Source organism: Drosophila guanche, unplaced genomic scaffold (genome assembly GCF_900245975.1).
Source record: "Drosophila guanche unplaced genomic scaffold, DGUA_6, whole genome shotgun sequence".
NCBI classification, from domain to species: domain Eukaryota; kingdom Metazoa; phylum Arthropoda; class Insecta; order Diptera; family Drosophilidae; genus Drosophila; species Drosophila guanche.
Window position 1 is genome coordinate 1,278,410 of NW_022995752.1, and position 26,212 is coordinate 1,304,621.

General features: G+C 42.1%; 2 protein-coding genes and 1 long non-coding RNA gene across 5 annotated transcripts; 2 read left to right on the plus strand and 1 right to left on the minus strand.

Moving 5' to 3' along the window:
• Window positions 1-117: 117 nt before the first annotated feature.
• LOC117587693 lies at window positions 118-4,811 on the minus strand. The gene is made up of 4 exons (XR_004574072.1): window positions 4,709-4,811; window positions 3,853-3,931; window positions 547-655; window positions 118-488 (listed from the first exon to the last, which is right to left on the minus strand). It is a non-coding gene; the product is annotated as an uncharacterized LOC117587693 (long non-coding RNA).
• Window positions 2,858-10,174, plus strand: LOC117587692 (sodium/potassium-transporting ATPase subunit beta-2). 3 transcript variants are annotated; one of them, XM_034278589.1, is made up of 7 exons: window positions 4,921-5,090; window positions 6,254-6,507; window positions 8,191-8,331; window positions 8,398-8,517; window positions 8,579-8,871; window positions 8,935-9,103; window positions 9,163-10,174. In XM_034278589.1, the coding sequence occupies exons 2-7, from the start codon at window positions 6,366-6,368 to the stop codon at window positions 9,264-9,266; spliced, it is 969 nt and encodes a 322-aa protein (XP_034134480.1). In that variant the 5' UTR covers window positions 4,921-5,090; window positions 6,254-6,365; the 3' UTR covers window positions 9,267-10,174. The 3 variants fall into 3 exon arrangements, with proteins under 3 accessions (XP_034134478.1, XP_034134480.1, XP_034134481.1); XM_034278587.1 differs by lacking the exons at window positions 4,921-5,090; window positions 6,254-6,507 and adding an exon at window positions 2,858-3,248; XM_034278590.1 differs by lacking the exon at window positions 4,921-5,090 and having other exon boundaries at window positions 6,153-6,507.
• Window positions 10,175-15,125: 4,951 nt separating this feature from the next.
• Window positions 15,126-24,701, plus strand: LOC117587664 (sodium/potassium-transporting ATPase subunit beta-1). The gene is made up of 4 exons (XM_034278555.1): window positions 15,126-15,863; window positions 23,148-23,405; window positions 23,469-23,728; window positions 23,794-24,701. The coding sequence occupies exons 1-4, from the start codon at window positions 15,731-15,733 to the stop codon at window positions 24,070-24,072; spliced, it is 930 nt and encodes a 309-aa protein (XP_034134446.1). The 5' UTR covers window positions 15,126-15,730; the 3' UTR covers window positions 24,073-24,701.
• Window positions 24,702-26,212: the final 1,511 nt, after the last annotated feature.

Genomic DNA, 26,212 nt, shown 5'->3' on the forward strand with positions numbered 1-26,212 from the left:
TCTGCTATGAAACTTGATTCATTTTGTAAACTTTATTTAATCAGCCTTAAGGCACCCGCCTGAAAGTATGCCACTCGTTTTTTTTTTAAGATCCCCCAAAAGTATGCCGTGGTTTAAAATATGTATTAAGCTCGATTTTAATGCCATTGGATGTACAATAATGTAAGGAAGACAGATTGTCAATCGTTTTCAAGGATTAGGATTTTTAATTTTTATAACTCTCCATTTCTCATCTGATTCGGTCGTTATACGTCCCCTCTAGAGGGATGAATCTGCTGTATCCATCTAGAAATTCAGGGACTTTTACATAGGTGCAGATATCCTCTAGCGACAGAAGCGTCCAGAGACGGAAGCTATTGCTCGCTGGAGGTTTAGCAGTCTCCGTAAGTCTCCGAATTGATGTCGCAGCTCACGTAAAGGTATAATCCAAAATCACGATATGGCTGCTTTAGTAGCCGACGAAGGTCCATACCTCCTTGGCGCCATACCTTATTTAGAATAGGAAAGATTAAAACATCTTTGAAAATTAAAAATTCGAATACGTACCATTATTTAGTTCTTACGGATTGTCGGTCCTAATGGCATTGTCAAGCGGAGACATGTTCAAATATTTGGAAGCTCAGGGGAAGGCGTCGGACTGTGGCAGTCTGGAATCCTATATGACGACGATATTATTTTATTACAGCTCCTTGTGCTATCTATCAATATACTTGAGGGATCTACATACATATATCAATCCAAGTTATCTATGCTTTTGATATACACCCTAATAAATTCCAAAATAACAAATTTTCTTTTTTCATTCTTTTGATTTGAAAAATATTACTGGTAAGTTGTTATAAATAAATTAGTTGATGATGTTGCTGAAATCAATTCCTTGTTCAGCGGTGGCTGATCACGCAAATGCCTGAGAATGCATCGGGAAATATGCCAAAATCACATTGGATTGTGCTCATCGCTCTGCTGGTCGTAATAGTCATCATAATCATTATCATAGTCATCGTAATGATAATCGGAGTAGTCAAATATAACAGCGATACGAATACATTGAGTACCCTTTTCTCACATAACCTTGGCCCAAAGACAACTACTTTAAGCGGGCTTGTAGAAATCGATGAAGAGTTAGAGGCACCATCCAGTACTGTTGGTAACCGTGATAGTCCTGCCTAGAAAAGCCTAATTCAATTATGATGATGTCACATCGGACCTGGACCCTGCTTGAGAACATCCTTTGAACCTTCTGTCCTCCGACGCCAGGTGGCAGTCTCCATTAATTCCGCCGCCTACTTGTCAAACTAGGATAAACTCGTATATGAGCTTTATGGTTTCGTCAGCTAAAGATAGAGGGCGCTTCCGATTGCTTCCGCTTCCGCTTTCAAGCTTGAAATCTTTGGCGCCATACAGTGGTCACATTATAACAAACACTCAATTCAAACGAAGCAAAACCCCGATTGGATTATCTTTGACTGCAGAAAAGGAAGGTTTTCCAGAGCCCCTACCCAATTGTGGTAAAGTCTTACTGTTGGCTTTGTGGTTAAGAACGTACAAGCATAGAATATAGGACATAGAGCCAAAGTACTTGTTGTCATGTGTTCGGAATGTGTTCGGAATGCAAAAGCAAAGGCTTTTCCTCCATCACTTTCATTTGAGCCACGAAAGTGTAGAATTGATGTATAGTAGAAAAGCGACGACCTGACGTAATCGTAATTCAAAAGCACTTTTGCATGTACATTTGTGTGTATCATGCAACAAACATCGTGTATCTTATGTTCTTCTGCCTGTGGATTTGTCGTCGTAGCAGCAGAGTGTGCTAGTGGGCGTACAACAGGAAATTACCTATTTGTGAGGCACTTTGAGATCGTTAATCTGTATACATCCTGAACCCAAAGAGAAGAGCATTTCGAGCCGACTAAACGGTGCATTCTACTAACAAAACAATTGACAATGCATCAATACAATCAATGCAAATTAATTATCAATCAATTTGAATGGCCTCACTGTGACGTTTGCGGGAAAACTCAATTTGAAAGCGAATTCGAAAAGGCAGGGCATCGGTCAGAGACTGGATGATAATATTTTTAGGAACTAATTGGGGCCAAGAGAGGATAACCTGTCAAAAAAGTCGTAAGGTCGGTCGATTTAAGGACTTGCCGGCAATAATAAACAAATAAATTTGATGGAAAACTGACAACTGAGACACGTATAGCACGCTTCGAAACACTACAAGAAATCAAGAAATTTTAGATCGAGAGATCCGAGAAATATGACTCCGAAGCTGAATCTGTGAAACAATGGAAGAAATAGTAATAGGAGCAGAAACGGCGGCGCGTTGATTCGTAAAGTGCGCTCAGTGTCAAAGGAAATCATATTTTATCCAGCAATTAGCGAAGATGAGCCGGGCCGGGCAGCAGAGATTTGGACTAGGTATGTCAGGCAACCAGTACATGGTGGAAGTACATTATATACAATGATGTGGTCCGTCTTCCAATTCAATTAAGTGGAAATTGTGTCACGCGCCGCTCACTGCGAATCGTCCCCGAATCGTCTTCTTCCATGGCTTAGAAGTGGCACTGTCTTGGGCAGGCATGGCATGGCAGATGCTCGGGATACTCGGATTCTCACTTAAATGAATTCCGGGACCGACACACAGTTTCACTTGAGCCACACACAGCAGAGATTTCTCCTCCACACATAGCCCCCACCCACATACACACGGCCACGCACACAGGCAATCAGAGGACAGAGTGGAACATAATATTTGATTAAGAACGACACTTGCTGATACTCGTATTATTTTTTGTGTTTCCAGAAACGATGGACGCACAGTACAGATCAGTGTCGCGAGGCACGCAACGGTGTCAACTTGGCGTGCAGCGCAAACCCCACAGTGTCAGTGCCGATCCCCAGTCCAAATCCAAATCCAACTCCACATCCAAATCCAAGCCAATACCCAAACAACAACCGACCTCGAACCGGAGCCAGAAACAGAAGCAGAATCAGAGTCTCTATCAGAGCAAGGAGCATATCCAGACCCATCTACAGGTCCCCGAATCGATCCCGTTTCTCTGCTGAGCTGAGGAAGCGACAACTCGCATCGGGAAGAATGCCGACCATCACAGAGGATTGCATCGATGGATTCCAGCAGTATTACTCGCGGCCGCCGGAACGTCCCAAGAAGAAGTCCCTGAAGCAGATGGTCTACGACTCCACCGATAACTCCTACTTCGGGCGCACCATCGATAGCTGGGGTAAGTCTGGACTACGGATCCGCATCTCAGCTAAATTCCTATATCCATTACGTAAGTGCCCCACCGTACTCTCAAGTCGGCCTCTGGATATTCATATGGCAGTACGGATTTAATCAAAAGAAATCTCTTTTGTTGTCGCATTAGCGCGTACAGATACACAGACAGAATTCCGTATCAGACCTGAACACAGAGATATATCCACTTAATCCGCCAGAGCTTGATCGCTAGCTATGCTTCTGCATCTGTGAGTCCGTTTTTTATTGCCTGCCCAATGACATTTCGTTGGATTCGACTGGATTCTGCCTGTGTGCTCTTTTCTGTTCTGCTATGTTCTGTTCTGTGGGGGGCATACTCGTACATACTACCATGCACAATCTGATCCATAGAGAACTTGTTCAACATATCGGTCAATTATGCCATTATGCAATCAGTCTATGACCCCAGCCATGTTCCACAGAGCAATCTCTTCGACAAATTAAGTCCGAGGTAGCTTCGACCCTCAAAAAGAATTGTCGTATCCTCTCGCATAACTAAAAGATTTCTCAAGGAACTATGCTGTACAATCCTTAGAAATTTGGAATTGTCTTCTATGTATGGGGATTACCTGAATACAACCTGCGACCCCAAAGCCATTTGAGCGCTCAAATGCTGCCATTGATGGCTTCCTTCCTGGCAAATCCATTCTGAAATAGAGATGAAAAAGCAAAAGAGAGTAAAATATTTATGCTTCGACAATATTTTGGAAAAAACCATCCAAATGTTGAGTAGCTCACCCCAAGCGCTCTAGAACCCACCCCCTGTGGCGAAAGCAACCCCCAGAGTGTAGTGGAAACTTTAGAAAACTTCTTCGAGTTCTACGCAAATTTGTTGACTGCTTTTTTTTTCCTGATTTTATTATTTTTCCTCGCTTTTATTTAGTTGGTTGGTTGGTTAACAGCCCTGCTTTTGTTTCTTCTATTGTATCGTATGTCCTGTGACTGCCTTCAAAAACAGGTTTAGCCCTTTGTTTGGCCAACGAATCTAGCTCAAAGGCATACACGCCGATACACACGCAACACGCACACAGTCAGGCAATGTGGTGCGCCTGTGTATTGATCGGGAGCCGAGCCAGGGCGGGTTGTGTTTGTGTTGGAAGTGGAAGGCTCAAACGATCGTGGAATACCAGTTCAGGCACCAGACTATGCCTGCCTGCATGTGGAAATCTGGGCATGGGATTTCTCTCGGTGTGACCATGAGCAATTTGCACTTAATGTGCATCAAACGCCACTAATCACCCACTGCCGCGCCTAATTAAAGCAAGTGCAGGCAGAAACATTCATTTCCACGACAATTACAAAGCCCAGAGTGACTCTGAGTACGAGTACGAGTCAGAGTCCCAGCACAATGCAACCCAATCTCGGTCTAGAAAACCCAACCCAGCCCAACCCCAAGTCGGAAACCCCATTCCACATGCCGCATACCGAATGCCGCAATCCACTCGAACGAGAAATGCCGCCAAAAGCAGTTTCCACTCAAAACAAACTCGGTTCTCTCACAGAGTATGCGACCCAGAGAGAGACAGTGAGAGAGTGCTGAGACCCGGACAAAAACGAACTAAGCCCAGCCAAAAACTGACTCAAGCCAAGTCTGTTGTTTGATATTGACAGACTTTCGAGTTTGGGCTACAGTCTGGATTGGTTTTGAGCGGCGACTAAACGTATGACGGCAGACTGGAAAATTAAGAGTCGAGTCGAGTATTATAACCGAAATATTCGAGATACAAATAAACACCACCTCGGAGTTCCTAGTTGGAGTGTTTGAAGTGCCTGGAGACAGGGTTTGCAGTGCGGTGCGGAGCGTAAAGTGCGTCAAGTTTTTACAACAAAAAAATATCGAAAGATGCTCGTAAAGCCATAAAATCCATCCATAAAATGCTCGAAATTTTGTCACGCCCGAAACGCTGACACACACACCACATACAGACACACACACAAACACTCATACTCGCATATACAAAGAAGAGAGTACAAATTCAAGAAAAGTATCTCTGGGTTTTAGGAGTCTTCTGAGGTTCCGTACCCAAGAAGAACGAGCGCTTCAAAAAGGTGTGGTTGTTTGTTGTATGTGGTCGGACTCTAAGTCGCTAAGAGCACACCTAAGAGATACAAAACTACATATGCTCCCAGCGGACACAGTTCGCGTAAGTGAGTTGGGCCAGAGTATTTGTATCTGTGTGCCAGAGTGTGTAGCTGTGAGTGCGTTTGGCAAGAGCAAGTATCGTTTGTTGTGGCAGCTCGGATGCAAAAATAAGTAGAGACATTTGTATACATGAAGGCAGCCGTGCAGCCGAGATACACTTACATATTTCCTATCTGTTAGTTTGCCAATGCCGGGTCAAAGCCAATGCCGCATTGGAAGCACCACAAAGAGCAACGGAACTGTGCATAACACTCTCCCCTCTTTCCTTCCCTCTGTCGTAGTCTTGCACCAAGTATCTGGCGGATACACCAACTTGTTGGTCTACGACTGGAGGAGGCTCGTCTCCTAATCGACTTGCCTCCTGTTGTGGCAAGGAGAACCAACGAAAAAACGCGCCAAAGACTACTGCATGGCGAGAGGGTGGAAACGGCTAAAGGCCAAGTGAAGCAAAGAGAAGCAGCACAAAGAGTGAGAAGAGAGTGAGGCGGGGTGGTAGCGCATGGTGAGAGTGAGAGGCCGCAAAGTGTGTGGAAAAGAGCCAGCAAACATGTCATCCGCATCTGCGAGTACCAACACTTCTGTAGACACATCTGTGCCAATGCCGGGCCAGTGCAAAAGGAAAAACGAACCAAAAACTGTAAATGGCAAAAAATATATAATTCTGAAAATGATTTTCTAAATATTCGCAATGTTACAAAACAGTCTGCGTGCATAAGACTGCGACGAAACAACCAAAAGTGCGGTGCAAAAACAGATCCAAAGATCCAATCCAAAATCCTGTACTTCCGCAAAGTATTCTCATCATTTTTTTTTTGTTATCCCCCTAGATTCAAAATATCGACCAAGAGTGCATAATTATTTACTGCTAACTTAAGTAATCCACCGAACCAAAAACCGAAAAGTACAACATCTATAAAGTAAAGTAACATCAACCAAATCATGTCTAAGCCACAACCAATGTCAAAGTCCTTTACGGACGAGGATCTTTGCAACATACGCAAGCCCAGACCTTTCCATCTGGGCCAGTTCTTATATAACTCTGAGACGGGCACGGTTATGAACAGAGATCGTGCATCATGGGGTAAGTTATAGGGTTACAGGGGACTTTTTTTTAAAGGTCTACTCGTAACTTTTGGAAGTTACAATAAATATTGTCTCGAGTCGCAGTCGTAGAACAGGGAAACGTGATTATTTTGGATCTACTTTGTGTCAAGAATTGGGGTTACATTTACACATCTACCGTCATAAATCACTAGCTGAATTAGCTATACGTTACCTATACATCAAGTGGGGGCATCGCGGGCAGCTTAATTCCTCCATCCGCTCTATAGAGCTTTCACTGTACAAGTGTACACTCAATGCGTCGCCATTTCCATTTCCATGTCGAATGGCTTACATTTTCGTTGAAAATTATTTTAATTACACTCCGTTCCATTAGACCTTTTTGTGGGTGGGCTGGGCTGACACACTTTCTGAGGAGTGTCGAGAGTTGCACTTGACGTGCAAATTCATTAGAGGAAGCTGCTAGAAAGCCCAAATTAATATGGATATCTGTACAAACGTGGAAGTGTTCACAAATGAGGTCGAGCTATGCAATGGAGAACTTGGGAACCTACATCTTATGTCAGTTTCTAAGTATCTCTGACAATTGGCGCTACTTAAGCATTTGGTTATAATGTAAAATATGTAGTACATGTTTTCATCTTTCAATTGGATGGAAAGGTTCTTCGGGTGGGGTCGCCAAAAGTCTGAATATTGGCATTTAAAAAGATATTCTTGGCAAGCCCAAGGCCCTGGCTATTTATAGGCCAGTGTGTGCAATGCAATTATGCTGAAATGGGCATGGCGAAAACACGAAAGAAAATGTAAGAAAAAGAGTACGGGAAAATAGTGGAAAATATTTACATATTAATGTCATTTGAGTTCTCTCTTTGAGAACTTGCAAACTTATGGCAGAAAATCTAAGCAAGAAATGAAGTATTATCTTTAGAGCTCTCCACACCACTGGGTTTGTTTACAGTTCAACCAAAAACCATAAAGAAACAATGGCTTACATTTGATATTTCTCTGTTCCGCAAACCTAAAAAAGAACACTATTGACTCCACTTTGATCTTGGCCTCAACTCTCTCTGTCTTTCTTTCCTTCTTGGTTTTCTCTTTGCACGGCTTTCTGATATTCCTCCTCTTCCTCTCTCTGACAAATTGCTGGCAACCTGCTTCGTGGAGTTGAGGTTATGTCGTTAGCACTCCGCTCTTCAGTGCGATGTGCGAAGAGCGATCGCTCAGCACACACAGAAACACGCACACATACCCATTTCTAATTGATTTCTCTTGAGTGTCTTTTTGCCCGACTCATTAAGCGATTCTCTTAAGAAATTATAAGAGTCCAAAAGCGAATGTATGTACGTATGAACGAATGTAAATACTTATAGATTATTGTTTTTGAATGATTCTGAGAACGGCTTGGCGTCAGTTTGTTGTTTTCCACGAACCTGAGAGAACTTGGGTTTCCGTTTCCACAGTTTTGTTTATATCTGAGTAAGGCCGGCTGTCTGGGTATCTGGGTATCTGGGTGCCTGGCGACTGCCCCCCTTCCATATGCCCCGACGATTAATTAGACGGTTAACCCATCGTTGACCGACGACAACTTGCAGCAAGTGAATAATTTAATCAGCTCAATTGAGAGTCAGAGTCTCTGGGGTTCCTTCTCTCTTTCCCAGTGTTTCTTTAATTGTAATCTAATAATTAATTTGCTCTTTCGCAGCCAAGATTGGAATATTCTATGTGGCCTTCTATGGAGTGCTCGGCGCCCTGGTGGCCATCTGCATGTGGGCCTTCTTCCAGACCCTTGATCCTCGCATCCCCAAATGGACCTTGGACGAATCAATTATCGGCACGAATCCAGGTAAGAGTTGCACCCTTAAATCGTAGCTTAAATACTGATTATACATTATATTAAACATTCATTTAGGTCTCGGGTTTCGTCCACTGCCGCCTATGGATAACGTGGAGAGCACCTTGATCTGGTACAAGGGAACACAGCATGAGAACTACAAACATTGGACAGACTCCCTGGATGACTTCTTGGCTGGTAATGTAATCTGAAAATTTACAAATAAGCACTTCTGTCTAATCGTTTCTAAATATTATAGTTTACAAAGTCCCTGGGCTGACCCCTGGTCGTGGTCAGAATATCTACAACTGCGACTACAACCAGCCGCCGCCAAAGGGTCAGGTGTGCGATGTGGACATCAAGTCGTGGACTCCATGCACAAAGGAGAACAACTACAGCTACCACAAGAGTGCCCCATGCATCTTCCTTAAGCTGAACAAGATCTATGGCTGGATACCGGAGTATTACAATGACTCCAGGGATCTGCCCGATTCGATGCCACTGAGCCTCAAGACCTACATTGGCGAGGTCGAGAAAACGCAGCCGCACAAGGTAAAGGAACACCAAATGCAAAAACCCTAGATCAAATTACTAATATTCGAACTTCTCCAACAGCTCAACACAATCTGGGTGTCGTGCGAGGGCGAGAACCCTGCCGATCAGGAGAACATTGGAGCTGTCAACTACTTGCCCGTACGTGGCTTCCCCGGCTACTTCTATCCCTACCAGAACTCCGAGGGATACCTGAGTCCTCTGGTGGCTGTTCACTTCCAGCGCCCCAGGCGTGAGTACTTCTTCTATATCCCTTTGAGGATCGCTGAGTAAATTGTTTGTTTCTTTTAGGTGGCATCATCATCAATGTGGAGTGCAAGGCCTGGGCCCGCAACATCATCCACGATCGCAAGGAGAGGATCGGTTCGGTTCACTATGAGCTTCTGATTGACTAATCTGGGATCACTCAGATAGAATGTTGTGAACCATTAAATGTAGGCTTAGGAGTGTAGAGGAGCACAGAACGGCAATCAAGAATCCATGACACCAAATCTATGAAATCAATTGCTATTGAATTAATTGTGAAACAGTCCCACGCGAAACAAAAACATTTTTTGGATAAACTTTTTACTAATGTGTAGTCATCTTTACACGATATTTTGAAATTTGAAAACTCAATAGATTATCTCAATCTTTCTATCAATCACAAGTAGAGTAAAGTCTTTAGATATCACAAATTTACTAAATTCGAATCTCTTCTTATACAGAAAATACATAGATATATTTAGCGAGAATGTAGTGTACCGCCTAAGAGATGAATTTAATGATTATGAGCAATTTTTTGCAATACAAAAACAAAACGATAAAGAGTTTCATAATAGTTTAAAAAAAAACTGAATGCCGAAATGGGAAAGAGAATGGACAAACAAATGGTAAACACCATTATTATTATACAAATAATAATAATAATTACAAAGGCTAGCCCCAAGTATGAATCTCATTTAGCGCTGCTGTTCAAATCAAATCCAAACTGCCATTTCAACACAAAAACTAACCATTTCTGGCAAAGAGATAAATAGATAACCCCTTTTAGATATTTACATTTCTTCTAAATATATAGAAAATGAATCTTTATTAACTGCACCAAAAAAATCTTTTTGACTACTTTACCTACTATACTATACATTTAATCGTAACCACAACAGACCAATTTTGTGAACCAAATGATCCTTTTAATATTACTTACGTATGTGGGTAGTTTCAGTGCAGATCATATTTTTAGAGAAATGTTAAAGACCCTCGCGCCACCCATTTAACATCACAAGCAAAACAAAGCAAAGTAGGAATTGATATTGGCAACAGACGAGTAGCAGAAAAAGTAACAAAAACATAATTTAATTGTAAGTTTAATTATTATCTATCTACAGAGAGAGAGAGAAACTGTCTGTCGACAGCGGCTAAGCATATTTATGACACGAAATCACTTCACAAATCGTTTTCAATAAAAATAAAATGAAAAAATAGATAAACCCAAAGATAAACTGTCGAATTTGCAAGGGCATGTTAAGGGGTCTCGTATTGTAAAGGAACACATCCATCATTGTAAACAAAAGCATTACGAAGATGTCAGATCTAGTAGCAGTATATCAGCATTAGGGTGCAGGACTTGTTACAGCCTAGTTAGATACCACTTGACTTATCCCAAGATTAAGCAGCTCCATCTATTTGGAGCACGTCTCATTACTGGCTGGTACTCAGGCCTGGATAGAATGTAAACTTTTTTTTTTTTTTAATTTCTAATGAAATGATTTTTTTCTAGAGTATGTTGGTGTTGGATATTTTTGTATATAGGTTGTTGGGTAACATTTTGTATTGGTTTTGTTGTTTGTTTTGATATGTTGGTGTGGGTGATGTGGATCTCAGTCACTCATGTTTAAGCCTGAGGACTTTATTGTGGGTGAATTGGTGTAAACCTTTTTTGCCTCGTCGGTCAATGGGGTGTCATGGGCGGAGATTAGGTTGAGAGAATATTCCTCAGCCCTTTCTTTTTCTTTGATATATATGGTTTTACAGGTTGGATTTTCCAATAGATACATTTTATCTATCTGAGATCCAGTCTCTCGAGTTGCAATATATGCAGCACACCTGATAACTATGCGGAGATTTTTCCGTGTAGCAAATCTATTTAAATAATTGTTGTTGTAAAGCCGGGCGTATATCCAGGTTCCTTGACTCGCAAGCTGATATGGGGTGTTGGCATATTGTAGAACCTCTGAAATGTCAAGGATGCTGTTTTTGACCAGGGATGTACATATTAACAGACCGAATTCACTATTTTTGATCCCCAGTTCCTTTGCGGCCTGCTCAAAGTATTTTATAGGAGCAAGACCAAACATGATCCATGCAGGATTCCATAAATGTTATCATCGGGCATTGAAGAGGATCGCTCTACAATGCCTATTCCTATAAGTATTGACAATAAATCTATGGATAGACTTCTATTTAAAAAGGCATTCCAGAGACCTGAAAGGGCGGCAGCACAAGGAGAAATTAGCTAATTTCTTAGATGCAGATATGAAAACAGTCATTATTTCTATGTAGCATCCTACAAAGAAAGAAACTGTTCTATTTGAGTACATACTTTCTGGAACAACCCATCCTGGAGGACCAGAACAAAAAACATCAATTGTGGGATCTCTAGAACCAAAAACAAGGAACTACTTGATAGAGGAATCAACAGAAGAAGAGACCTCGGATACGACAGCAAACATCCTTGCAGGGGAAGTCTCAAAAACCTCTCAACATGGAATCCCCACTGCCATTGCACCTGAGGACATTTTGTCAAAGGAAAATATAGAGGATTTTTGTAAGTAGAGTATAACCTCTCAAGGCGATCCTGCAATAGAAACAAACTATATGGTTGTGAACATCTTAGGATTTGTGTGCCTACATACTCTCAAGCTATTAACACGTACAGTCAAGTCGGTGCAAACATCAATGAATTTGAGGATGAGTAGTCAATATGCTACCATATATAAAAATGTTGCCTTTCGACATCAAACATTTTAAGTGTATGAGGGGTGTTGGCATATTGTAGAACCTCTGAAATGTCAAGGATGCTGTTTTTGACCAGGGATGTTAATATGTAATTTGGGTAATTTGGGGCGTTATCAGGAATTGTTTGTTTTCTTTGTATTCATTGTATGCCCGTCATATGGCACACACTGGATTTACGTAAGCGTAATCGTTTTGCCCGGTGGTGATAAGATAGCAAATGCTTCAAGGCACGTAAACTGTTGATAAAATAAAATCACTGCAATATCTGCCGTCACCTCGAGGAACTGGTCAGCGACCATTCGAATGGCCAACTGACAAAAAAAAAACTTAAAAGCCAGATTGATACGCTTTCACCCACCCTCACATATAAGCACATAAATATATTGTAGCCGTCGAGAGACACATTTATTGAGAACTTATCGGGCCGATTCGGCCAATTGCGTCATTGGAAATCATTAACAGAATGCTGGTGCGGCTGCGGTGCTGTTTGCTTTTTGATATATTGTTTATTTTTAAATTGCCAGGCGAAAGGTTTACTTTTGCATTTGTGCTAATCAATTAGGGGTACAAACTCATCAATGCGACGAACGAACACGTTCCCATTCACGCTATCGAGAGATAGAGAGAGGGAGAGAGATTCAATAAAACGTTGAACGCACTCGAAGTGTACTCAATCGAAGATCAATATTTGGCTGTTAAAATTGCCAGATGACCCAAAGTTTCTGGAGTCGATCGCCCGGATTTTTGTCGACTAACAGGTTTGCACTGGTACGGGCACCACCGGCACCATCAACATCTATCTGATAATGGTATTAATCAGTGTGCTAAACGAACCTGCAGATGGATCGATAGCCCAATAAAAACTGAAGGAGGGAGTAGCGATTCTATACACAAATAATTAATATTTGAAGTTCTTTGATTAGATAAAGTTGGTAAAATGATTTAAAAATGATTTGCTGGTCACAGAAGTCACAGTTTCCACATTGACGTAACAGCATTTGTAGCTTTGTGGCTTTTGTTTCAAAGATTCTACAACAATATCTGCGAAAAACTTTTTAAATTTGTACTCAGTGACGTCAATGGAGAACAAGAGCATAATGCTTGATCGCTTTTGTGTTCAGACAGGGTATAATCAATGGATCCAGACACAAACATATACATTCATACATATGTACGAATGTATCGAGGGGTATATTTTAGCAACCATCTAATTGAGAGCTAATTGGCTACAGAGGATTGTCCCCTCTCGATAGAGTACAGAAGACTGCAAATAATGACAGAAATCATTCGCTAAATGACAGAAATCAAAACTCATCTCTAATGAGGATGCTCGACGGGATTGAAAGATCTCTGTGCACACTGAGACTTGCACACCCACACCCACACTGACACACAGGAATCACAGCTGGAAAAATCACAAACACTTCAGTTCAGACCAGATAAACTGGTTTGCCCAGTACAGATACTTGGGCCATGGGAATACATATCTTCGGTTCTTGCTGTCTGCTGTAATTATCATTTGCTTAATATAGAGTTCAAATTCAAGTTGAGACTCCAGTACGACAAGGGAACTTCTTTCATTAAAAGGGGATAAACAGAGATTGAATACAACCAGATATAACCGACCTGTTGGCTATTATTACGAAGAACATTACTAACAAGCATATGGAATTTGTATGAGTAATTGACTCTCTTATCATACATATCTGATCTGAATCAGACAAAAGTAGCTGCTACTATTACGGGTTTTCATCTTATCAACTGCTGATTAGCATTTACAACCATCTCCCTGTCTAATAGACTTCACCTCTACTAAGCTGACAACTCAATAAACCGGGAAATGCGACTTACAATTGTTGCACCTAATGATGTGATGTGGTGCTGTTCCGACATGCTTTATGTACTCGCGAGTACACGGGCTTTGAGGGAGATAAAAGTCGTTGTCAAGCGCAATTTAATCAATTTATGATGATTACAAAGGGCTCAAGTATCCATCGAGAACAATCCCAAGGATACATTCAGGGGCTGTCTTCTGGAGTTGTGGGGGGTAGGAAATGCTCGTTTATGGGGATTAATCAACTCAAAAGTGTCATGACCTTTTCAAAAAGCTACTCCTAATAAAGAATATAATAATGATGATTAAGGAACAACAGAAAAAGCAGCACCTCACCGACTAAAAGTTTTCCTAGTGGTTTTCCATGGAAAATTTTCATAACCGGCCGAAAAAACGATCTTAAAAATTGCGTTTTGATGCAAGAGCAGTTGAAATCACAAGCAACAGTGGGAGGGAGCTAGCTGTACATTAAGCATAATGGAGAAGTGAGCACTCCCCCCCGAAAGCACAACTCTGCGAGAAACGTGGAGCCAATTTACTCAACTCTCCGCGCATGTCATAGTGGGGCAGCGGGAGAGAGCAGCAGGCAAGGCAGATTGAGAGCGAATAGCACTTGGATTAGTGTGTGTGTGTGTGTGTGTGTGTGCGTGAGTGTTATTCTTTGTGCTTTTTATTTTAATATTTACAGAGATGCCGTTTGTAATAGACGACAACTTCAGGGGCGCATTGCATCGGCTGAGGGATTGGGCATTTATGGCACCCCGCTGCATAGAGATCCGCTCATGGCAATTACCCCCTCGAACGTGTTGTTGTCTGGCCACTGTCTGAGCTCAATCATTTATTCTATTTGCGTGGCCACATTTCAGAGAGGAAGAGACAGAGAGAGAGAGCGTACCGTACCGTTGGCAAGGTAAAGCACCCACACTTGCACACTCAAATAATCTGACAGTAACAAACCACCCACCACACCGCACCACACCACTCCTCTAATCGGGAAGCTTTTTCTTTGGCCTTTTTTCTGTTGTTGCTTGGCAAAGTGTCGAAAACGTTCAACAGCTGTCAGCGTACACTGAAAGAAAGTTAACCAGATGAGCCCTTGTCGCCCAAGGAAGCTGGAGATATTATTGGCACAAACGACAAGTTTGTAGCTGAATAAAATAGGGTCATAGTCTGTACCCACTCGGAATGGTTAATCTTTCAGTAATATTACTGTTACAATTACTAGCCAGTAATTTCTCTCAGTGTTATCGCCACTCTTATCTTGGAGCTTTTTGTTGGGGTCTGTCTCCGCTGTGTGTGCTTGGTGGCGGTGGCAGTAGAGCGTAAGCGAGAGAGCGAGTGCCCATGAGCGAGAACAACAAAAGTGTTCGAGCAAGTAAAAAGCAAAGTAAAGACCAACGTCGGTTGCGTTCAGTCGGTGGCATTCATTTGGTGATCTTAACTCGAGAGCGCAACACGCATACGCATACGCATTCGTATTCGTATTCGCATTCGCACCGAGGCAGTGGCCAGCAGTCGACAGCCGAGAACCAAACTCCAAGTTCCGAATCCCCATCATCGTACAACCCAATAACTTCTGCTGTGTTCTCGTATATCTCTCTGCCCCCTTCGTGTTTTTGTGTGTTTATGTGCAAAGGCTTTTCCTTGTCAATTCAACAACAATTTCGAAAAGTGAACCCGAATATAATTGCATAATTAAAGAATTTTTCAAATATATCACAGAGTGCTGCGTGTGCGAAATAAATACAACACAGAATATACAAAAATATATAAAGTATTGCCAGACTGCTGAATCACCCGTAATATATATATACATATACAATATATACTAACGTATAAACGTATATTGAAATCAGTTTTCGTAGCCATAGCCTTCACGAACCCCACGCCGTCCACGTCATCTACAAAAAAGAAATAAAATTTAATTTTATAAGCAATTTTAAGAGGCGAAGAAACCATAAACGAACGATTATATAGACTAACTGTAAACAAGTGTCAGGAAAGAGAGCAGAAAAGAGCAGAGCAAATATGTCGAAAAATAACGGAAAGCCCGAAAAAGTCGAATATGAATACTATCAGCCCGCGAAGAAGCGAACATTCGGAGAGATGCTCTACGATCCCCAGGAGGGAACCTTCTTCGGACGAACCGGCAAAAGTTGGGGTAAGCAGAAAGCAAAAATCAGAGAAGTGATACACACACACTCGTGCATGTGTGAAATTAAAGCGGGAATAGCAAGAGGACTGTGGAGCAAAAACCCTTTTTGGGATCACCATCTCACCCCTTTGGCTATTCCAAAACATTTCAAAGTCCTCACATTTTTCATTAATATATGAATCATCTCTCCTCCCTGTACAATCTGCATGAGTTGTCCGCATTGCCTCGACTCTGTACATAGAAACAAAAAAATGCGATGCGATGCGATTGTTTATGTATATAACGAGCACACATGTCGGTCATTTGGTTATGGGATCCCACTATATAGCTAGAAGACTACCATGTATGTAGAGTATGACAATAATCTGTATGTTTGCATGTAAATATGTATCATCGCTTATCAGTTCATTTGGCGAGTCATTTTGTGGTCGACGATACGATGCGGAGACAAAATAGCGGAGAAAAACTGTTTAAAGCAGAAATGTGTTTAGTCAATGTTTGGGCACATAAAACCTGATAAAAAGTTAAGCGATCTTAGCTGTAGCCTTGATAAAGCCAGGAAAAAGCATCCCGAGACTTCTATTTGAGAATAATTAAAAATATTATTAGGATTTATGCCCATTGAAAATGCTGATTCTCCTCCCACAAGCAACAGTTGGCAGCGTGATTGCTCGGCGGCGACGGCACAGCAACAACCAGATTTGCTGGTTTATAATTTACATTAGTCGGGAAGGTTTTCATTTTATATTATACAAAATAGTGTTCACGAGTATTCGTTTCACATTCAATTATATTTAATTTTTGCTCATTCTTTTATGCTTCACCATGAAAATGATTAGCCCGTAAATTCGGAAGATTTGGTGCTTCTGTCTGAATGCTCTACGGCATCTATCCTATTTTCTATTGTTGCACATGTATTATACATTCATTCAGGGATATTTCTGTGTTAGATCTCTTGAAGTATTAAGATTTAGTGCATTTTTATTCCGATTGCAATTCTTTCACTTGAATTGTAATTACAGTGAAAGCTCCCCAGTGCGGACATCAATGGCTCAATTCAGTGCTATTCGCCAGGAAGAACGCTTACTGTAGTACTTATTTCAATTTAGCTCGGTTGCCCCTGCTTTACCTCCCACATAGCAGCACAGCGAAGCATATATTAACGATAATGCAAATTCTTGCCATTCGAAATGGACACGGACACACGTCTGTTAAAGAGCGAGCGAGGGCACCAACGGCAAAGATATAGCACGAGTAAGAGAGAGAGGGATTGTGACAGTGTGAAACGGAACCCCGCCGTCTGGTCTGAGTGGATGCTTTTGTCGCCTATAATATTTGCCTTTCATAATATGTAAGTTCTGTAAACAAATTCAAGGTTCTCCAGCCTTCTATAGGACAGATCCCTCTCTCTCTCTCTCTCACCCTGATATTTCCGCTCTGAATTATTGAAATGCTGATATATTGATACAACCCTACATTCCCTTGTAAATGGGTGGCATCGAAGCACGTTCATATGTACATAAGTGGACGACGACACCTCGCGATTCAACAGTTCGAAAATTGTTATCAGAGGTTCTCCAATGGCAAATGCCAGTACGTTCCCTTGACGTCATATATTTGCTTTTAATTAACTTGGCCAAGTTTTCAGTGAATTGATATGTAATTTGTTTACCTAACTGAACCTCCGCTTCAATGGAGTCCCCTGAAAGCTCTAATAGCGCTCGATATTCACTCTTGAAATGTCAAACATAATCCTTACATTTCTAAGTAATTTTAAGTAGTTTGTCATTAAGCCTCGACGATAGGGACACACCTCTGCTGTGTCGTTTGTAGTATTTGCAGTTGTACATAATATTGCATGTAAAAGTGTCTGCTCTGTTCCGCTAATGTCTGCCATTAAATCGGCTTCATGGTGCGTGTCCTGTACGGATATCAGAAAAGCAATTTTTGGCATGTACAATGGCCTTAACGAACGGCCAATGAAATGGCAACTGTCGAAAGTAACTCAATGGTCACTGGAGAGGGCGAATGTTATCTTCAGAAATTATCTATTCAAACTGATCAAACAAAAGGTAAGCCCCAGATCGAAATACCCATAAATATTCCGCCAGTTGATTTACAATGGCTGAAAATTAATTTGATTAAAGCCTGATTTGAAATTCAAGTCAAAAGCATTGAACGCGACGGGACGCTTGGCTAAGCTTTGATTTCCATTAATTAACGCAATGAGAATTTTGCTGTTTAGCTTCGTTTTTGTTTTTGTTTTGTAGTTTTGGATTATTTAAAGGGGAGAGGAACCTTGCTACGTTGAACCGGTTAGTCGGGTTTATTGTTTTTGGAAATGCTTTCGCTTCGTTACACAATTCGGTTCTATCGTACAGACGAGTGTAAGTATGTATGACTCTCAGACATCATACATATACATAAGTATATATTTTTTACCTGTGCTGTGTCCCGCTTTTTTGTAGTCGATTAATAAACTCATTTGATTTGCTTTGCTGATCAGTGCAACCGCAGCAACACTGCCACTACCGCTGCCAGTGCCACTGCCCTGGCCAGTTTCTAAATCAGGCTCAAACCGGTTAGAACCGCATTTCGCCGGTTACATCTCATTTCCCTTTTAATCTGTCTGTCCCCCCGAACCCATTTCACCCCACATGCCTTGGCACACGCCCCATCTATACTCTACAATGTCCCCACCGTCCCGCTTACATTGACAGTCGCTAACTAATTGTCACTATAGCGACAAAGTCAGCACCACAGCACACATTACATTTTAATTAACCCACAGGAAGTTGGTCTAATTTGCGTACACATGTCGAACCCAATTCGAATTTAGCTTGGCAACTTTTCAAATCAACTCAAATTCAGAATAAAAATCGAATTTTTCGATATATTTGTAACCCAATTAATTGCAGGGTATTCGAATCTGTAGTTGAGAGAGATTTATTATATTGAAGGTGATCCTGTCTACCTTAGACACATATTTAAGGTAGCAAAATAATTTGTCGATTTCAAAATTTTAGAACCTTTCCGACCAAGGAAGCGGTTCGTTGAATTTAACTGGCCTTTAAGTGATATTTATGAGCTTACCTACCTACTAGATTTCGCCCACCTGATTCTGTGATCCACTAACGAGAGACCAGGTTCCTCACTTAACTGGGGGCCCCGTCAACATGTTGTATTCATATTTTACACGACATGAGTACAATGATATTTATGGTCTTCCCAGGAAACTATGTTTAGTACCACAGTCCATGCACAACGATATCTGTCGACACAGATCATTCACTTGCTGCTGTTCTTTCTGTGCATTCTTTTCACTTATTTCAGCAGCTCTCTTCCATTCCCATTTATTTGTTTCGCCTATTCAGTTTATTTGGGTATTCTTAATGCTGCAATAAAATGCTAAATTAGCAGAAATAAACATGCATATAAAACCCATATTTCTCAATAGCAGAACACTCGCATAAAAGTCTGTACATATTCACCAAAAAGCCACCATAATTATCCACAAAGACGTAGAAACTTTTTTTTGCATAAAGAACAAAGTTTTCGTTTTCTGTTTATGTTTATTTGTTCCAGTGGGAAAGGGGATCTGCAAGTCCACAACAAAGTCCCGTATGCAGAGACAGATATCAATGACCAATTTGTCTCGAAACCCCCGAACAAAATGACAAAAAACAGTGCCAAACTTTGGTTTGTTTGGGTGATTGGTAGGTGCCCGGCCGACTCCACCCGCATTATATGAAGGATGTAATCAGCTAACTAAACGATTGACTGGTGGCTGGGGGTACTCTCCCTCTGGTTAACATGTGAAATTAATTCACTTAAAATGCCGCAAAGTATGCTATAGGCCCTAAACACATACGCACACACACACACACACCCAGAAGAAGAGACGAGTCCCCTAGGACGTCTAGGACGATGACGCATGGGACAAAGGGTGCGGCGAACCCTAACAAACAGAGCGGCGCCAATGCGTCGGACGACACGCTCTCCATTTGGGATATCTCAGAGGGTGTCCGTCGCGGTCCCTGTCCCTGTTCCCTCACACAACAATCTGGCGCTGGATATCCTCGTCTGTTGCTGGTCTTTGGGCCCTGCTCCTGCTGCCTGTTCCCTGGGTAATGAATATAATGATGACAGGACACCAACAAGTTGCATCGTTTCGTCGTTACTTCTTTTATTTTCCTTCCTTACGTTTTCGTTCTCGTTGCTTTGGTTCTGCCTCTGCCTCTGCCCCTGCCCCAATTTGGTGGCGTCATAATTGTTGCTTCCATTAGGAGCTCAGCTCTTATTTTCCTCCGAGAAAAGCCTGGGAAGTGAACTAAGCCTCGAAGAAAACCTGAGATTTGTGGTGGAGATTTTATGCATTTCCATTCAGAAGTTGAGACATTTCCCGAGAGGTACGGCGAGCTTTCCTTCATTAACCAAATGAGTTGTGGCAAGGCTTTTCGACTTTCCGGCCAAGAGTACAACCATTAAACATCCTGCTTATACCCGGTGTATGCACAAAACCGCAAACTGGTGTCCTCGGTGTCCTGGGGCCATATGTGCGTCCTGCACGAAACTAAATTATTAACATTCGCGTAGCCTTGATGGGTCTACTTGGATGACCACAGCGCCACGACTAGGACGAGGACCTCGACATGGACTAGGCTATCAATCCTGGGTCATGCTAACTTTCTAGCATTTCACTTTGGGAGTGGAAGTGGAAGCGTAAGTGGGCTGGGAGTGGCCCTTCCCCTACGCTCTTTCTAAATGGGTCACGGGCTCTTTAAGTTTGTTTACCGCATCAACGGACACACGGACAGAGACGGACAGGCGAACACCGGACACAAGGATAAAGTCAGAGTCTCCACAGGCCAAGAGCTGCCATCGTCCGACCTCTCACTGATTGTCGAGGAGTGTTATTATTAAAACTTGGTCAATGGCGACTGGTTGCACAATGAATTCAAGGAGGAAAAGGAGGAGCAAGGAGGCGGAGCAACAGCAGCAGCAGCAGCAGCAGGTTTCCTCTTGATGAATCGCATTTACTGTTATGCATGGAGGAGAACCTGATACACTTTCCCCCTTTCGACATCTTTGACTGACTTTTATGTAAAAGTTGAATAAGTTTTGCGCCACTCAAATGGGTGCTAGTGGGACTCCTATGGCAGGGGATGGGATGTGGATGGAGGAGAGCCCTCCTTTAGCTTACTTTGAACAATTTTCAATTTCGTTTGAGTTTTTTGTACTTTTCAATATTCCAATTTGAGTTTAATGCTAATTTTAGCTAGGTAGCTGACCCCTTTAGACACACACCACACACATTATTCTCGGCTGTACTCGTGAAAACATCTCTAGATTTATCTCTGTAGATGTAGATCTCAAGTTTATTTTCGTTGTGTTCTGCGAAGAGTCAAAAACGAAATATATTTCAAGGCAAGACTGCTAGTGGCATATGCCAAAATCGGACACATCGCGTGGCATTCAAATTTGTATGTACAACACATTTGAAATTTGAATTTTGCATTTTTAATTATGTTTAAGTTTGCCAAGCGCAAAGGGAAAATACCATTAAATATTAATTCAATTCCCCAGTAAACAAATGACTCGCAAGTAATGTAAGTTTTTTACGATTTGTCCATTAGTGCAATGGAAAACCCCCGCGGGAGAAATCAGCTCCATCTGTCCCATAAAATGTGCAAACAAATTTGTACGTCATGTTCCTATTTTGTTTCCAAATGCACATAGAACATACATGCGAGTACATGTGGGTTCTACGTACAAATCCATCATTAAGGAGTTGTCAAATGCAGGTTTCTGTAAAGAAGTTTATCGATTTGTAATGGTGAGGGTTTGGGCCCTGCCCATCCCCTTGCTGATACGAAGACATACGAATGTTTTTGGGGACTCTAATGCCACAGCTACTGTCGCTGCCTGTCTGCTGCTGCTGTCATGTAATCGTAAGCATGTAGTAGACAAGAATTCATTATACATTGGATATTGGTTACCAGAGCCACGGGGCGTCCCACCTTCGTGCCGGTGGTTGTGGTGGTTGATTCGCTGGCGTCATACCTCCCCAACCTAGTCCCCCAACCTCAGTCTGCTGTGGTCATTGCCAAACTTATTTCCTTGTACTTGAACATAGCCACATTTTAGAATTTCTAGAATTCGACTTGGCAACAGGCAGGCGAAAGAGCCATTTCGCCGTTTGGCGGACTAAAAGTGTCTGAAACTTTGATGAGCGAAGAATCGAAAACTCAAATATGGGGAAATGTCGTTAGCAAAGCGATGGTGAAGGCCATCTATCGATTGATTACCTATTGATAGGCCATCAAATTGGGCTGTTCAAACAGGTGCTGCCTGCCCAATGATGATGATGATGATGATGATGAGGGAAATGACAGATGGACAGACAGCCAACCCAAGCCCAAGGAGAGTCCCAAAACCAATTCCCCAAAAAAGTAATCGTTGCAAGTCGAGCAACGGTCAAGGGGAGTGGCTGGGACACAGTACTTTTCCCAAGTTCGTGCATTGTATTCGATATTCATTCATACGATTCATTTGTTTGTACATTTGAGTGTTCATTCCAGCTTTGAGTCCCTCATGTCGCTCAGCTCTGCTCTGTGCTGTCAGTTTCGGTTTGGTTTGTCCGATGTTGCCGCTTATTTATGCAACAGCTGTGAGGCATGGGGTCTAGGTTTGGGTTTGGGTCTGGGTCTGAGTCTGAGTCTCGGGACTCGAAACCCGGCTCCCGGGTCCGGTGTCCGATGCGATAGCTCAAGCGAAAGTAACAAACAACATACGAGTATCCCATCCATCCATCCATCCACTGGATTCTCGCTGAATCGTCAATGTTAATGACATTGAAATACAGAGCACATACGCGAGCGGAACGCCGCTCCCCTATTCCATTTCATTTGCCATTCAGTCCCCAGTCCCCAGTCCCCGTCCCGTGCCATCACGTCCCCGACTTTCTGTTTGTGTTTGCTGTTCCGTTGCTGCTGCAACAGTCGTAAGCATTCGATTAGCTGCGTGCTGTTCTGTTTGGATTGCATAAAGCCCACCCCTCAGACAACAACAGCCCACATCCCACATCACATCCCCAAATGGCCCCCATTTCCGTGAATGACAAAAACAATCAAGAACGTGTCAATGCGAATCTGCATAGTTACACCAAGTAGATTGCACAAGTGTCGTCTCTTGAAGGTACACACTACACTTATGCAAACAAACGAAAGATGATATATATATTTCCTTATTAAATCCACACATCTCACTGTCTATGTCGTCTCTTTACAGGTCAACTGATGCTGTTCTATGGCATCTTTTATATCGTTTTGGCCGCCTTGTTCTCCATCTGCATGCAGTGTCTGCTGTCCACCATCAGCGACACACAGCCCAAGTGGCAGCTGAAGGAATCCCTGATAGGCACCAATCCCGGCCTGGGTTTCCGACCACTGAGCGAGCAAACCGAACGCGGATCGGTCATTGAGTTTGATGGCAAGAAGCCAGCCGAAAGCGACTACTGGATCGAGTTGATTGATGAATTCTTGATAGGTAAGCAGGCAATAAAAAGTCTAAGGTGACATTTAAATCACTGAAAAACTCTTTTACAAACAGATTACAATCACACTGAGGGGCGGGAGATGAAGCATTGTAGTTTTGGACAGACCCACAATCCCACCGATGTTTGTGTGGTGAACATGGATCTGTTTGGTGCCTGCTCGAAGGCCAACAACTATGGCTACAAGACAAACGAGCCCTGCATATTCCTCAAGCTGAACAAGATCTTTGGCTGGGTGCCAGAGGTGTACGATGCTCCCGAAAAGGACATGCCCGAGGATCTGACAAGGCTCATTACCAACACGAGTCAAGAGGAGGTAACTATCACGCATATCTAAATATAAACCATAAGGATTCCCTACATATATGTCGAATTTCTTAGCGGAAACAAATCTGGGTTAGCTGCAATGGGCATCTTGGCAAGGATAAGGAGAACTTCCAGAACATCAGCTACTATCCCAGTCAGGGATTCCCCAGCTTCTACTATCCCTACCTCAACCAGCCGGGCTATCTGAGTCCCCTCGTTGCCGTGCAGTTCCACTCGCCGCCCAGAGGCCAGATGCTGGATGTGGAGTGCCGCGCCTGGGCCAAGAATGTCTTCTACAGTGGCAGTGCCCGCGATCGCAGGGGCTCTGTGACCTTCCAGATCGTCGTGGAGTAAGGCCCGCGTGGTACCCGGAATCGTCGTCACCCAGAAACTGTCGCCAACTTGTGATCGCAACCACAAACACTAGCCATATGCAGGGGGCGAGGATATGGCAAGACCAACTACCATCTACGATCTACCTAATTACAAGAGATACAAAAACACACCCACACAGAAGATAGAAGATAAAAGATATATATGCATATGGAGAGAGCTATCGACGCCCGTTTTGAATCGTATTGTATATATTTATATGAAGAATGAGGAAAGGAAAGAGTATTCCGAGCGCAACGAGAATGGATGGGAAGACAGGCCCCAAAGGATATGGAATGATGCATTATGAAAATCTTTAAAATGAAAGTTCAAATCGTACACACACACACGCAATTGTTGTTATAGCTTGTCGGCTTGTCTACTGCTATAGTGTTATTATTATTAATATTTATCTATTATTTTATTATGAATTCTTGTAATTACGATCATTACCTTCTGTCAGTTGTATTTAGTTTGTATTTATAAATGTTATATCATGCCCAAGAACTCGTTTGTTTCTACCAAATTTGCTAAACGGGCCCAACCCCCGCCTCGTCTCTTTCAATTCTGTACAAAGAAGTAACTAAATAAATTGTAATTGTTAAATCTTATGTAAAACGTGGAACCGAAACGAAGCGAATCGAATCGAATCTTTCCATGTTCACACCTAAATCTAATGATTATTTCGTTTTACGAACTGAAAAAGTATTCTAGAGCTTTGCCACCACAGTGCAACCAAGAAATTCCAGCCATATTCAAGCGCGATTAGTACACAACATGAAATTTCAAAACAAAACCAACATTTGTATCATTTATCTAATAAGATTTTTCGGGATTACTTGATACTCGCGCCACTCGTGCGTTAACCAAATGAAATGAAAAATGAAATTAAGCAAATTATGTTTTTGTGTTGCAAACAATTAATGAATAAAGAAACAAATGAAAGCAGAGTAGTTGTCTGTCAGTCCGTCAGTGGAGGTTTCAACAGGCGTACTCATTTCGTCCCCCCTGAGATCTATTATTTCTTGCATATTACAACATTAAAGTCCCAATATGGTAGCCGATTCAGGGCAAAGAATGACAAATTTCACTAACCTTTTCCAAGTCCATTTCATTTCAAAACGCACTTTAAGAGTTGCGGTAAAATCAGCTGATTTATGTGGCTGAAGTGGTATTGCATTGGCATGCCATGTGCTGCACTAACTGATTCCGCTGCTGCAGTTGATGTTTCGGCTAGACGAGCTCCTCCTGATGTTGTTGCCGGTTGTTGTTGGTTTAATTAGTTGAATTTAAAATGAATACAAATTAATGGAAAACAAAACAAAAACAGCTGGGTTCGTTCATTTATTCTCTGGAACCATGAACGAACCGAACTAGTTATTGCAATGTTAAGTTAACAGAACCTGTACCTGACACATGTATGCGTTCTGTGGTGACAGCAGCAGCTGTCGGTTCTGCCGCGAGATTCAAATTTGCCATTTTCTCAAGTGTTTTTCAAGAAGGGGCACTGTGACACAGAGTTGCGTTGCAATCGTCTGATTCATTACGATTTGTTGTGGCTGGCTGGATTTACATTTTCTGCTTTATATTACAGGTCGGAAGGGTCGTAATATAAAAACGGAGCAACGCCGAACCTGACACAACTCCAATGAGAGAACACGTATGAGTGATACCAGAAGCCACAAACGCAGGCTCCAGCAGGCCGTGTGGCCTAGCCACGAAGCCAGAAGATCGACGCCAGACCGGCTTTTTTTTGGGAAAACTAACATTAGAGATGGTAGATATTTTCTCATAAGTAAATATATCGATGTAAACAGTTTGCGTAGCGAACATGTTATTGCATTTGCGCCTAACAGCACCACGAAATGTATAAAATTCTAAATAGTAACTACATGTATGACAGTTATGTACTTTCTGCCGCGAGATTCAAAAAATGTTTACTGTAATTCAACTTTTTATTAGTAAGTACGAATTTCATAACATTTACGAAATATTCTTTCTTAAACTAGAGACTGAATATTGCAATATAATTATTGGATCTTGATTTGTAACAATGGAATGATTTGGTTGTTGTTGTTGCGAAACTGGATAGTTAAGGTATTAAGTTGAATTGCTTAGATTT

Coding starts and splice junctions, on each gene's coding strand:
- LOC117587692 (XM_034278587.1), top strand. CDS start 3,104: ATGCCGACCATCACAGAGGATTGCATCGATGGATTCCAGCAGTATTAC. Junction 8,518..8,578: donor CCTGGATGACTTCTTGGCTG/GTAATGTAATCT, acceptor TAAATATTATAG/TTTACAAAGTCCCTGGGCTG. Junction 9,104..9,162: donor TCACTTCCAGCGCCCCAGGC/GTGAGTACTTCT, acceptor TGTTTCTTTTAG/GTGGCATCATCATCAATGTG.
- LOC117587664 (XM_034278555.1), top strand. CDS start 15,731: ATGTCGAAAAATAACGGAAAGCCCGAAAAAGTCGAATATGAATACTAT. Junction 15,864..23,147: donor ACGAACCGGCAAAAGTTGGG/GTAAGCAGAAAG, acceptor GTCTCTTTACAG/GTCAACTGATGCTGTTCTAT. Junction 23,729..23,793: donor CCAACACGAGTCAAGAGGAG/GTAACTATCACG, acceptor CGAATTTCTTAG/CGGAAACAAATCTGGGTTAG.